The following is a 14,129-nucleotide window of genomic DNA, read 5'->3' as shown; positions in this document are numbered from 1 at the left end:
AAATATATATTGTCTTATAAATGCTTTTTCTGCATCTGTTGATATGATTTTTATTTTACCTTTTGTTGATGTGGTAAAAATACTGATTCATTTATAGATGTTGAACCATTTTTGCATCCTTGGAATAAATCCTGCATGGTCATGGTGTATGATTGAATTCAATTTACTAAGAATTTGTTGAGAATTTTTGTACCTGTATTCATCAGGGATGGTGGTGTGTAGTTTTCTTTTTGTGTGATAGTCTTGTTTGCTTTTGATATCTGGGTAATGTTGATCTCATAAAATGTATTTGGAAGCATTCCCTCTTCTTTAATTTTTGAAAGAGTTTGAAAAGGATAGATATTAATTCATCTTTAAAGACTTGGTACAACTCTTAATGAAACTATCTGATCCTGGGGTTTTGTTTTGGGGGAGACTTTTGACTACTCTTTCAATTTCTTTAATTGTAATGGTTCTATTCAAGTTTTCTGTTTCTTTTTGATTCAGTCTTGAGAGATTATGTGATTCTAAGAATTTGTCCATTACTTCCAGGTTTTCTAATTTGTTCACATAAAAATGTTCATAATGGTCTCTTATAACCCTCTGTATTTCTGTGATGTGTGTTGTAATTTCTCTTTCATTTCTTATTCTGTTCATCTCATTGTGATATTTCTTAAAGGTAATCTTAACCATAAATTCTATTTTATAGAGTGAAATTGCCCATTCCCAACAAAACCTCTCATCCCTTCCTGATCAATTACTTTCTTGGAAATATAAAATAAACAAACTTAATTCAAACCAAGTGATCTTAATAACAGTCTGACCTTTCTGGGACCTTAACAAGAATATCAAAACAAATATCATACAAGGGATGTCAATTTGGGCAACTCTTTTTATCCATGTGGTAGTTTTGCCCTCATAGATTTATTCAGATGATGGACTACAGATTTTTTTTAGAAGTTAAAAAAATAGGCTTTAGTAATATAAGGAGATATCCTTTAAAGCCCTATTACTTCTTTTATAGGAAAGAAAATGCAGGTAAAATCAACTGGTAAACATGATTCCTTAATTTGTGTGATTGTGAAAGCTAAACATAGTAGAACATGAGTTTAATCTGACTATTTAGTACAGATTGCTGAGATTTGTAATGGGAGAGAACAGATTGATAAAAGTGTTCTCTACTAAATAGGAATTCCCACACACACACCCCCAGGGAAATACATAGACTTCAAGAACATTTTTCCTTGAATGATAATGTTCATTAAAAAATAAAAAAAGACTGTGTGCATCAGATAGCTAATCGCCACTATAACCACTGTGCTCAGCAAGGACAAGCCTCAATACATAGTTGCTCAATAAAATCATAGTTTTATTACAAGCTACCTGATTTGGTTTAATGAAAGCTCTTTTTTGCAAGTTGACTTAAAGAAAATTTTTTAGGTATTCGTTTTCCATGAAGCCTATCACACTTGAAATACCATATGACATTTGAGGTGTGACACGCTTCATGGTAGATAAATACCTCATATATATATAAATAAGGGTATATATATATATAATGCATATATTTATCTCTGGCAATCATTGCTACTGTAAGCAGTTTAAAATTTCTTTTAAGAATTGCTCTTATGGGCCTCCCCGGTGGTGCAGCAGGTTGAGCACAGCACTGTGAAGCTGTCCGCACCCTCTGCAGCATGGGTTCAATTCCCAGCCGGCCGGGAAGCAACCCACACGGCGCAGCAGACCTCTCCTGTTGCGTCCGCTGCTCCCCTCAGCAGTTTACTTTGGTCAGTCTGCCTGTTCTGCTCCCCACTCTATCTCTGGTGAATCCTCTCACCCTCCTGGCCTATACCCCAGCTATTGTATAAATAAAAAATAAATCTATTAAAATAAATAAAAACTGTTTAAAAAAAGATTTAAAAAAAAAAAGAATTGCTCTTAAATGTCTTCTTTCTTCCAAAGAGAAATTAGCACTGATAAGTAACCTTTCTCAAAGAGAAGCTAGATGTTTTGTCTGGACCAGGGAAGATTGCCTTTCTTTGTATCCATCCTCTGGAGAACCTTGTTCAGAACTGATACCATTTCCCACTCAACATGTTGGCTAGAAAATATGTTGGTTTTACAAGTCGATGAGTAGCTTCTAATGGAGCTGTCAGAACTTGGCAAAGACCATTGTATTGCATGCAAAATCTTGTTATGATTACTATTACATAGAGTGTCTTTGTTATAAATAACTAGAAACATGAACTCCATTTTATTTATAACCATTGTCAGTTTATTACAATGTTCTAATTCTGCTCACTATTTTCAATGTGTTGTTTATCTCTGAAAGTTTCAGGACAGGAAGAGGGAGTCAGATGTAGCCAGGCTATAGGTGCATGGTGCTAATAGGGAATGTGGATTAAGATGGGACAACTAGGAAGAAGAGTTATTATGACTCTTATCCATTCATTTAACTAAGTGTTCAGCACCATAATGGGTGTTGTGGTGGATTCTCTCCTTGTCCTAATAGGGGGAAAAGTACAGAAAGGAATAACTATAATGCAAAGCACAATGTTCTATCTTGATGGTGCACTTGGAATTTACGGGAGGGAAAAAAATCAAACTTACATTTGATCAATGAGCTCATAGCACTTAACTCTCTGTAGAGGTTGAAAATACCTGCCAGGTTAGTGCTCAGCTTATGAAATCACTGCCTGTCAGTGCTATTAGACCTAATAATAGAGATTTGTTTGAAGATGGCTGAGCCATTAATTTACTTTGTGATAAGAAACTATGCAGAAGTTAGATACTGAATTCTGTTATCGCTGTCGATGATAGACTTTGTAGGGTCAACTTGGTAACATATTATGCAAAACTTACTAGCACTGTTTCCAAGTCCTCAGTTACAGGCTGGTCCAGAAACAGAAATGTCTGAATCTCCTACACTGCCACCAGGGGTCAGGGACTGGGCAGGAGGAGAGATACTCTCCCAGAAAGGAAGTGTTGTATTACCCAGGAAAGCACTCCGGCCAAAATTCCCTTCTTCTCTTCCTGAGAGCAGCATATTGCTGGCTGAATAGGGTTGGAAGGGAGGACCTCAGAAATGTTCTGCCCACGTAAAGGTATGTGTAAGTGCCCTCAGCTTTAAACAAGTCATTTTGGAAAGTCAGATATGGCAAAATTTATGTTTTATTTTCCAAATCCAGATGAGCTAGCTATATGGATTTGTTGGCTGTTGCCACTAGAAAAGAAATGTTTGGCGGGGAGATCAGAAAGGGAGTAAACTCTGTTGAGATACTAAATCTAAATATAGGATATAAAAAAGACTCTGTGCACGTACATTATTTGTCTTTGATTTGCTGATAGGTGCTGCTGGTAACTGTGAGTCTATAAAGAGGTGCTCCCGGAAATAGAATCAGACATAGTGATTTTGTGTCTGTTTTCATGTCCAGCGGCTATTTATAATATGTTGTTCTTGACCTTTTTTTGTCATTAATTCACAGGAAATCAATTGTCAATAAGATTGCTATATTGCCTTTACTCTGAACTGAAAAAATGTGTACAACTAGGGTAATGATGGTGATTAAGTCACATGTTTAAGCTTTTATCATCACTATGCTCTGAGTCTCAGGGCATTTCATCAGACTGCTAAATAGCCTTCAAAAGTTTGCTTGGCCGTCTATGTTTTCCTCTAACATTTTATTCTTTTAAGTTCTCTAGGGACCAGGGGAATGAAGAGAGAAATAGATAGAAGGTTCTTTTTTTTTTTTAAGTTTTGGTCTAACAAGTCAAAATAACATTATTATTGATGGATCGACCTGTACTTTTAAATGGAAGGAATAAAGATATAAAAAGATCTGAGGCATGTAAGTAAACCTCTTGGATTTTTAATGGCATGCAGCAGATGGAATTCATTATTGACTTTTAAAAATGAAATTGCTCTGCATTATTATTAATTTATAGTTAATGCCTTTCAAAAGAGGTAATTACCATTACTAGGTTAGTTTTTCCTCAGTCACAAGGAACTATGTGACAACATTAGAATGTATAATATAGTTTACCACGTAGACATGAAACTGTATGATGTTGAAGGATATGATCCCTTTCAAATTAGTAATAAATGTAAGCACATAAAGCGCAGCTAAAAGATCCAGTATGTTTTCTTTTAATTTGGGTAATTTGAAAAGCAGTTATTTCACATTATAGGGCAGTTTGTTTAAGAAATTCTCATTACACAAATAGAAATGTTTTCAATTAGAAATAAACAATCTAATTTCATTTTTTTTCCAATTCAGGACATAGATTCTGTGATGACAGTTATAACCTAGGCAAAATCCCCAAGTGAAACATTTAGATGGTTTCAGCCCCAACAAACTTTTAATTTTGATAACATTATTCTAAAACTGTTAAGTCAAACAGTGGAGGTTGATAACCATTCAGAATAAAAATGTAATTTCTAAGCATTGCCTACTTTTAAGCAATTACATTCAGTTCATATTTAAGAGGTATTACAAAGGTCCTGTTTTCAAACTTCATGATTTAAAAAATACACAAGAGTGGAAGTAGCTTCAGTATTAGGCATGAAGCTATAGATGTTATAAAAATGTATGAAACACTTTATCAAAGCTGATATTTTAAATTATTATTTCACATAGAGGACAGCAGTCATAGTTTATAAGATCAGGCAATCTGGTGTGACAGGTCTCAGACCACTCTTGAATTTCATTGAAGCTCCAGATAAACTAGATCCCTGATCCTACTACCTCTCCTCCAAGTTCCTTTTCTCCTCCTGGCCCTTCCATACTCATACATCTTTTTGCATAAATTGATCTGTTTTTTCCAACTGGTCATCACTGTGAAACTGAAGGATAGCAATTAATATTTCATAGGTAGCACTTAGGCCTCTTCACCTAGATTATGCATTTTGCTTTTTGCTTCTTTGTGCCCATCCAGAGGCACTTAATAAATGTTTATTGACTGTCTCATAAGCTTGTATTATGACAGATTTTCAGAATTTTCATACCCTTTGCAGTTATCTATACTACATTTCCTTGATTCTGATGGGTACCTTTCTTCACATTTTAATTTTTTTTAAATCTAAAGTACCTTCAAATCAATTGCTTCTCATGGCTTCATTGGCAGGGTTTTTTCCTCTTGGTGATGCATATTAGAATCAGTGCTGTCTGGCTTTCACACTCACAATTTGTGAGAGCATTCTTTCTTTGTTATGTGACTTATCCTTAGCCACTTCGGCTTCCTCCACTCACTTTCCTCTACTCTGATTCCCTTGCACTGATTCTGCCAGTTCATGGACAAATTATCTTGAACCAGTACCTCAGGAAAATACTCAGAGAATTTTATTAATAATTTAATTATAATATTTAACTAAATGAATGGGAAAAAAGTACTTTTTAAAAAACTAAAGACCTACCTTTAACTTATGATTCTGTTCTTTAAAATTATATGTACTCAGTGATCAAAAAATCATTTCTCAGAGCTTCAAATTATACATGGAAAGAATAGAAATAATACAATTTATTCACAGAATTGTTAGAACAACTTGTAAAAAAATATTAGGCCAGTAAAAATATTGAATATGAGCTATTTTTGAGAATATACTATAAGCCATGAAATTCTGTTCATAATTTTTATTTTTAAGCATCAACATAAAACATTATTAGAAAGGTTTATGTGTAAGAGGAAAGCTAGGAAGAGAAAGAAGAAGAAATTAAATAATTTGTTCTAAACTAAGAGAACAAGTTCTACATTTTCATTGTCTTTGGAAAGGATAATATGAGCCATTAACTCAATCTGAATAACAAGGGGAACTGTGAAATCTGTCTTCCCAAAACTTCCTACTGTGGGAGACCTAGGTATTTTGAATTCCAGTGCTGAATGCAGGCCAGTCTCTGAGAGCTGGTATTCTTTATTGAATTAGCAGAACCACAACCCACAGCACTCCATGGCATTAAAAATAAAAGAGGTTACTTATATTCCCCAATTCCTTCCCTATCTTTGTTCCTTCCATTTTAAAGACAAATTGATCTATAAATTATAGTAAAGCATTGGTCTTAGGAAAAATAACATAGGCATGAGTAGCAACAGATTTTGGAATCATTGTATGACAGAATTTTATGGTACTCCTCAGTTTTAGAAGAAAATATGGTGGGGGCAGGAGGGTAGAGGCAGTGGTCACTGCCTACAGTTAGTTTTCTTTCTGTGTTTGCTTAAGTTGCTTAGTCTGGTTGAGGAAACCAAACCTTACCCACTGTCTCTTTGTTGGGTCGCCAGTGTTATTTATTTCTTGGACTTGTTATATACAAAAAGACTTAAAGTGAAATATATTTTGCATGTACATTATTTTAAAATTAATTTTATATATATTTTACATCATTCTTCCTTTTTGTACAATGTCTGCTTTCTCCTCTCAGGTGTGGTTCCAGTAAAATCCCTGCCCCCATTTCACTCATGCACCATCACCATAATCCCTTGTGAAAGGGCGTACATTTTATGAGAACCTTAACCACCCACAGAAAGAGCTGTAGCTAATGCCCTCTGGGTACAAATGTTAATAGTAATTTTGAAAATGTCCCACTCGTTGGTTCTATTTATTTGTGAAGGGGAATATTTGTGGGATATTTGTGAAGGGGAAAATGGCAAACAATCAATTGAATTAAAAGATATTAGTCAAATAATTATTTCCATGGCCTGGAACTTCCTCCTGCCAATGGTAGATTTCAAGTATTTTCAACTTGAAATTTCATCTCCCAAGCTGCTAATGAAAAATGGATTCTATTGAACATAGCTACCATCGCATACAAACCAGAGTGCTTTTGTTTAAAAACTTGTTAGAACACTTGTATGTGATTGGGTGTTCTGTAATACTTAGCTTTTGTTGTATTGGCTTTCACAGTTTCAAGAACATGAAATAACAGTTAAAAATAACAAAACACAGGCACTTCAGTGATACTTAAAAATAGTAATGCTGACTGTAAATTTCATTGCTAACTTCAGTGTAAAACACATTATATTTTTAAAAAGGGAATCTGTTTTGTGTGTGCTGTTTTTGAGAGTAGAGATACTTTCATGAGGCAGAGTTGCTCTATTAAAAGTACCTGCAGGTAAAAGGAGAATAAAAGAAGAGGGAATTTTGGTCATTACTTGAAAATTCTCTTTCTCTCCTAGACTATATCTGCCAGTGGAGGGTCTTTCAGTATTTCATTTCAGTCATTTTACTTCCAGATTTGTAGTTCCAACATAACTATGTTCCCACTGAGTAAGACTCTAGGGCTTAAAATTTATTTCACATCTCAGTTTATTATTAGTAAGAGTGACATTTACTATAGTGCTTCCTTGGTATTAGCTCCTTTATTAAGTGCTTTACATGCATTAACTCACTGACATGCTAATACATTTTAGCATAATAATTTTTACCATATATTCAGCTATATTAACATGGAATGGTAGTACCATTTTCCTAATTGTCCAGACCAGAAACATTGTGGTAAATCTAGATTCTTCCATTTCTCTACCACCTACACTACCTCCTCCTGGGTCTAAATGTCATTCTTTTCCAACTGCATGATGGCAGTAGTCTCCAAAATGGTCTCCTGTCTCCACTCTTCCTTCCTCCTTCCCATTCCCTGTACCCCTAAGGGCAGCTAAAGGAATATAGTTAAAGCGTAAATCCCATTGGGTCACTTCCGCGCCTAAATCTCTACAACAGCTCCCATCTCTAGTGGTAAAAGCCAAGCTGAAGTTCTCATCATGGCCCATGGAGCCCTATATGCAAGCTGACAGAGGCTCTCCTGCTTCTCTGCTTCTCTCTCCTCTCTTCCCTCCTCCCTACTCCCCACCCCACACACACACCACACACACACACACACACATTATTGCCTACAATGCCTCCTCTCTGATCACATCCCCACTACCCTGGCCTATTTGCTGGCCCTTGAATGCACCAAATGTGCATATTTTTCAAGACTTTAGTAATGATTGTTCCTCCTGCCTTGTAGATTCATCCCATAAAAACCGACACACTCAGCATCCTGACTGTATTCAGTCTTGTTTCAGAAGCTGACTTTCCAGGGAGACCATGCCCTAGATATTTTATCTAAAAGTTCAAGCTCTCAGACCCTCAACAGTTCATACTCCTCTTCGCTGCCTTTTTGTTTTTCTGGTTAACACTTATCATTAACACATCTCTCGTGCGCGCGTGTGTGTGTGTGTTTGTGTGTCTGTGTTTATCTTACTAGAATTTACTAAAATGCAAACTTTATGAAGGAATTTTTGTCTTTTTTTTTTAAGAATTTGGTCTGTCTTTTTTTTGAAGATTTATTTACTTTATTAGTACAAGAATAGGCTAGATTCACGGGAGGGTGAGAGAATTTGCCAGAGACAGAGCGGGGAACAGAACAGGCAGACTGATGAAATACACTGCTGAGGGGAGCAGCGGGTGCAACAGGAGAGGTCTGCTGCGCCATGTGGATCCCTCGCCTGTTGGCCAGGATCAAACCGGCACTGCAGAGGCTGCAGACAGCCTCACAGTGCTGTGCTCAACCACCTGCGCCACCAGGGGAGGCCCCTCTTTTTTTTTTTTTCCTGTATTCTACCCCTATATTAAGAACAGGACCTAGGACATAATATGTGTAATTAAATACTTGTTGAATTTATTCCCTCAGAAGACCTTATTTATTAGGCACAATTACTACCCCCATTTTACAAATGAAATTGGGAACAGAAAGATAAGAATTTTACCTAATGTCAAATAAGCTACGCCAGTGTCAAGGTCTGGATTCAAACCTCAGCCCAAGACTAAAGAGTCTGCAAAATGACTTCCTTATTGAGTGACTGATTAAATTCTACAGACTACTTGTAGAATCATCTGTGGTCTGGGATTATCATCAGTATGTTTTCCTTCCCATTCGATGGCAGACAGGTTTAGACAATACAATCAGACACAGAAAAGCCTTTATCATTTCTTGAATTTTTTTTCCTAAAAAAGTGTTTTTTAATATAGAAAAAAATTGTCTCTTATCCCATCCACGATCCCATACCTATTTGAATTGTTAACATCAAAGAGTAACAATAAAGTAACATATATCCAATGTGTAAAATGTTAATACTACAGGAAAATATGAAATGAAAACATTGATTAAATTCATACTGTGTTCTGAAATACATCAACCCCGTGATTGTATTTTTGCTCATGCAACTAATGAGGATGAGAGAAAGAGACAAGTGTGGACAATTATGCATTTAAGTGTCACTGTGAGTTATGTACAATTCTGAATTGGAATTTGTGAGACTAACAAAGATCTGCCGACAGCTAAAAGCAGCCTCTTGGAGAATGAGTGGGGTGACAGGTATGTGAATAGTAGATGGAAAAGGATTAAGTATCCAAGAGTGAAGAAACACTTTCTGAAAGATGTCATAATTTTGCTTTAGATGATGACACAGAGTTTTTAAATAACATTTTATATGCTGTAGAATGCACAGGCAAATCAGTCATCTGAAGGGTGTGTTTTTTTCATATGAAGGATGTGTAAATACATATTGAATTTAACTTGTAAAAGGATGTGATTTCTTATGTAAATTCATCATATGGAAAATTGTCAATTTCTTGTCTCCCAGACTATATCAATCTATTTTTTCGGTGATTCCAGCTGCTGGGTATTGACAAGTAATTCTTTTTTTCAAACTAATATTAGGAAACTAATATTTTGCTAACATATGAAGCCAACTCCACTTCCAACACTTAACAATACAGAAACTAAAGTTACGTAATCACATAAGACTGATAATGGGATAGGACAGAGGTGCAATTAGCTTGGATAATGATGGGGGGCCTCTCTGAGAAGTTATATTCAGAATTGAAACCCCAATCATGTGAGGACCTGGGAGAATAATAAGTCACCAGACAGAGAGATAGTGCAGAGACCTGGTGGTGGAAACAAATTTAGTTTGTGCAAAGAACAGAAAGAATTACCAGTATAGCTGAACATAGTGGTACGTGGTCTCAGAGTTAGGCTGGAACTTGATGTGCATTCCTGACTGACCTTCACTTATGCCTGTGAGCCCTGGACTTGTTATTCTTTAAGTGTGTCTCAAGTGTAACTCTAGTGCCAGAGATAAATCTTTTGATAGAGAATAACTTGAATTTGCTCTGTACTCCATAGTTTACAAAAACCTTTAGTATGTGTTCTCATCTTAGTTCATGTTTTATAATATCATGAAGCTAGAGCTTTGGATGACAGTTGAAGGAAGTTCACAGTGAGCTTGTCAAATCTGAGAAATGATCAACTCAAAACCTGATTTTCCAGAGCAACAAGGTAGGTAAGGAAATGCATGTGAGGTTGAAAAGCACTAATCAGATTGAGGATAAATGGCATCATTTCCATTTGTAGGTAAGGAAAAGATGGTATATGAATGTTTTATAAATTGCTTCAATAGGCCTGCAGAATGCTTCCTTAGATGTGTTCTGACTCCCTGTGCTTCAGCAAAGCTGTCAAAAAGTCAAAACTGTCTTTTAACCCAAATTTGAAACAGACATATCACTTTGGTAGAAAATAAGGGGGTCATCATGGCTGGGAAAAAAAAAAAAAACTGCTACAGTAAATAAAAGAAAAGGTAACCTCAGTTTGTTTTTAAAGCATATGAGTGTAGACCAAATATCTACACATTCTCTGTTGCACCACATCATTGATTCAACTAAATGGCTAGATTATGCATCAGATGTGCTCCCTGTCAGATTTAAGTTTAAATAATTCATTCTGGAATATGAATTTGAAGAGAACAGGACAGACTGCTCCAGTAGTCCAGCTGCCTGAACTGAGGTCATGATTATATACATCTCCTAGCTGGAGCTACGTTGGTTACCAGGTTATTTTTACATAGATGACAATACGCTATCTTGTTGAAATGATACCACATATGACACTTAAAAATTCAAGTAAGTGAGCTTTATTATTATTGTTTTTCATATGCTTATTTTATCAAAAAAGGATATTAGATTGTGTGCAGCTGCTTATTCTAGGAATTCCAGTTATAGTTAATGCATTCCTCTTCTGTATGGCTGACATTTGCTCTTTTAATTCTGTATTTTTTCAAATATTGATCTGTCTATAGTTTCCAGAATGAAAAATATATTTTATCAAGAAGTACTATGTTCCAGCTTTCATTTGTTGGATTTGTGCTTTGTGTTGGTATGTTTTTGGCATAAATTCTTAGGAGAGAAAAAGTAAACAATTTGGACATATTAGAAATCTCTCAAAGTTGAAGCTATCAAGTTGACTTACTAGAGGCAAGTGTGGGTTATGCAGTTAACATTTGCTCTTCCTTTTGAAAATAATCCCTAAAATTAAGTCATTCTTTTGAGGTGTGATATTGTTCCAGCCTATTACTAGGAAAAACCCTTTTCACTTTTTATATATGTTAAATTAAGGGAGTTTTGGAAATTATTGTTTTAAAAACCAGTCTTTCCTGATAGGGATTTGATTGAAATTTGGTGACTTTTCCTTTTAATTCTGTTCTTGATCATCTTTTTAAATTAATGTACTTATTTTTGCTTTGCTCTTATTTTGTTTTTTAATACCCTCTGTGTCTGGATAATTAAATCTTGACGAAATTTATTTTTGCTTTGAAAGTATCATGTTTGTAATATTATAAGTTCTTACACTTTTATTCAACTTGAGATAAGTGTTTAATTAAGAATGTCTTTTTATTCTCTACTTTCTTCCCAGTCTCAAAACTGATTTCCTGATTTAGCTTTGTAGATTCTTGTAATAAGCAAAAAATCATACCACCAAGTCTTTAACCTGGAAGTAAGATCTTGTGGCAAGTATCTTGCCACAAAAGTATCACTACTGTTGTGATACTTTTTCTCAAACCATTAAACACATTTAATATTCCATAATTCCAAAAGTTCTTCAGGCACAGCTTCTAATTTTCATCATATAAATATTTAAACCAATTTTTGAATATATATGATAAATAATATACTTTAGATAAAACATGATTCTTTTTAATGTGATCAATAACACAAAGGTTAGTGTACATTTTTTAGTGTACATTTTACTGTTGAGAATTCCTGCAAAAATAGTGTAAAAGGATTTCTGATTCTAATGTAACATTAATTTCTGGGATAAGGAAATTGGACTTTTTGAAATTGAAAAAGATGATACAGGTATGTGGTAATAAATCAATGTAAATTGAAATATTTCTGTTTTTTAAAATGAGATATAGTTTGTTTTTATCATACATACTATTATGTATGACTTACTGCTCTTGGATCAATGTAGTAAAGTAGTGATGATGACATCATCAGCTTATGAAAATTATAAAAATGGCAATAAAGGTATCAAACTCTCCAAGAATTTTTAGGGCATCTACTTTCTACTTCTCCCTTGCAACCAAGAAAAAATCATACACATACTTATTTCTTCCAATTCCAGCAAGGAACTTATTGCTGTTTTTTTTTAGAGATGATTAAAACCCCATGCCACTTAGTAACAATGAAGATCAATCTTAAAATTCATGACTGAATGCATCAGCATTTGAGGTAAGTCCTGAAGCCTTTACCATGGCAGCTTATAGGATGAGGTAGAGGTTGAAAATCCCTCTGAAATTCCTGGTATTGCAGTTAGGACTTTCCATGCCTGCTAATGCTCAGAATGATTTATGACAGGGAACTCCTAAGTGAACTGCTAACTTTTCTTCTCTCTTCCTGCACTTCCAACCCATTATCCACACTGCCTTCTTAATGATCTTTCTAAAACATAGAATTCATTGGTATGCTTTTTTAAAATCATCTCTTTTAAAAATTCTTATTGCCTGATAGACATATATTCCAAAGCTCCTTATGGCTCACAGTCTGTCATGGTTTGGAACCTATCTTTCTAGATTCTGCCATGCTCTATATCTTACATAGACTTGATTTTAGGAATGACCATTCACTGGATTATTGCAAGATTTCAAAGAGAAAATGTATTAGGGGATACTTAGTGACTATTTATTGAACCCTTACCACCTTACCAGATGCTGAGGACTGATTGGGCACATCTCTGTATTCTTTCCCTTATAATATCTTTAAAGGAGGAAACAAATTTTGTGAGGTCAACCAACTTGCCCAAGGTCACACCTATAGATAGAAATTGAGTTGTAATTTTATCTATCCAACTCCAAAAATGATGCTTTTGTAGACTTTACTGCTGATTGGCACATTGCCTGGTGTACGATTCAGTTTGATTAAATATTCATTTTTAAAAACCCATTACTATAAAACTTTATAGTATATAAATAACCTTTTTCTTGTTTTCATTGCCTGCCAAGGTTATACCACCTCTTTGACTTTTCTAGATACCCCAGTCTTTTCTATGTTGTCTTCTTTCATCTCTACCCCTAGCACATTGTAGTGTAGTGGTTTGAATTTCTAATGCCTCTGCTCGTTGGTAGTTCCTTAAGTGCAGGCACCAGGCCTTCATTGTTTTTGTGTCCTTGGAGCTGAGCATAATGCTCTGCTCTCAACAACTGTTGAACAAATGAAAAAGTGAAGCAAGTTCTGAAGAAAATTTCGAAATATGTGGGGTTTTCTCAAAATGAGGAATTCCTCCTCCTATTAAAGTGTAACTACACTAACCCTCCAAATACACTCAACAAGATCGTTATGAAATAGCATAATAAGACTTTCAAAGATAGAAAGGGGTGAAGAGAAGACAAAATCCCCCTTTCTCCTTTGTTCCTCTTTTTCCTCCATAACATGGAGGGCTGTTCCTACCGAATCAGAAACAGACAAGGTTGAAGAAGGGACAATAACATTTATATAGAAATCGTGAAATAAAATTTAAATTTTCTTATAAATATACTAGTTATGCTTAATGCTAAGTCAGCTCAGATTGAAATGTTAGGCTAACCCTCTACCCCCAGATCGTTTCTATGTTTTTCAAACATAATCACCACTACATTCATAGCATTTCTGAGAGGCTAGTGAGTAAGGAAATACTCCTAAATACTAGCATCTGAGATGAGAAGGAAGATCAACTGATAGGAACCTGGTGTCTGAATGAGTCACTGCCAAGTCCCTGGAATAGAACATGGATCTTCTGACTACTAGCCCAGGGCTCTGTTTATCCCATCACTGCCATGTGCCCTGAAGAATTTGGTAAAAATAG

The 14,129-nt window shown here is 35.2% G+C and overlaps 1 protein-coding gene across 4 annotated transcripts in view; it reads left to right on the top strand.

Moving 5' to 3' along the window:
- OXR1 (oxidation resistance 1) overlaps positions 1–14,129 on the top strand; it is a 285,034-nt gene that overhangs the window by 184,436 nt on the left and 86,469 nt on the right. Inside the window, exon 1 of one of the 4 annotated variants that reach the window (XM_037502793.2) lies at positions 3,050–3,083. The exons of the other annotated variants lie outside the window; for them this stretch is intronic. Within the exon in view, the coding sequence (XP_037358690.1) occupies positions 3,065–3,083 (19 nt within the window). The 5' untranslated portion in view covers positions 3,050–3,064. Of the gene's footprint in view, positions 1–3,049; positions 3,084–14,129 lie in introns of those variants that run through there. 4 annotated transcript variants of the gene reach the window in all.

Source organism: Talpa occidentalis, unplaced genomic scaffold (assembly GCF_014898055.3).
Source record: "Talpa occidentalis isolate TD23 unplaced genomic scaffold, MPIMG_talOcc4v2.1, whole genome shotgun sequence".
Taxonomy (NCBI): domain Eukaryota; kingdom Metazoa; phylum Chordata; class Mammalia; order Eulipotyphla; family Talpidae; genus Talpa; species Talpa occidentalis.
This window is presented reverse-complemented; position numbering and strand designations above follow the sequence as displayed.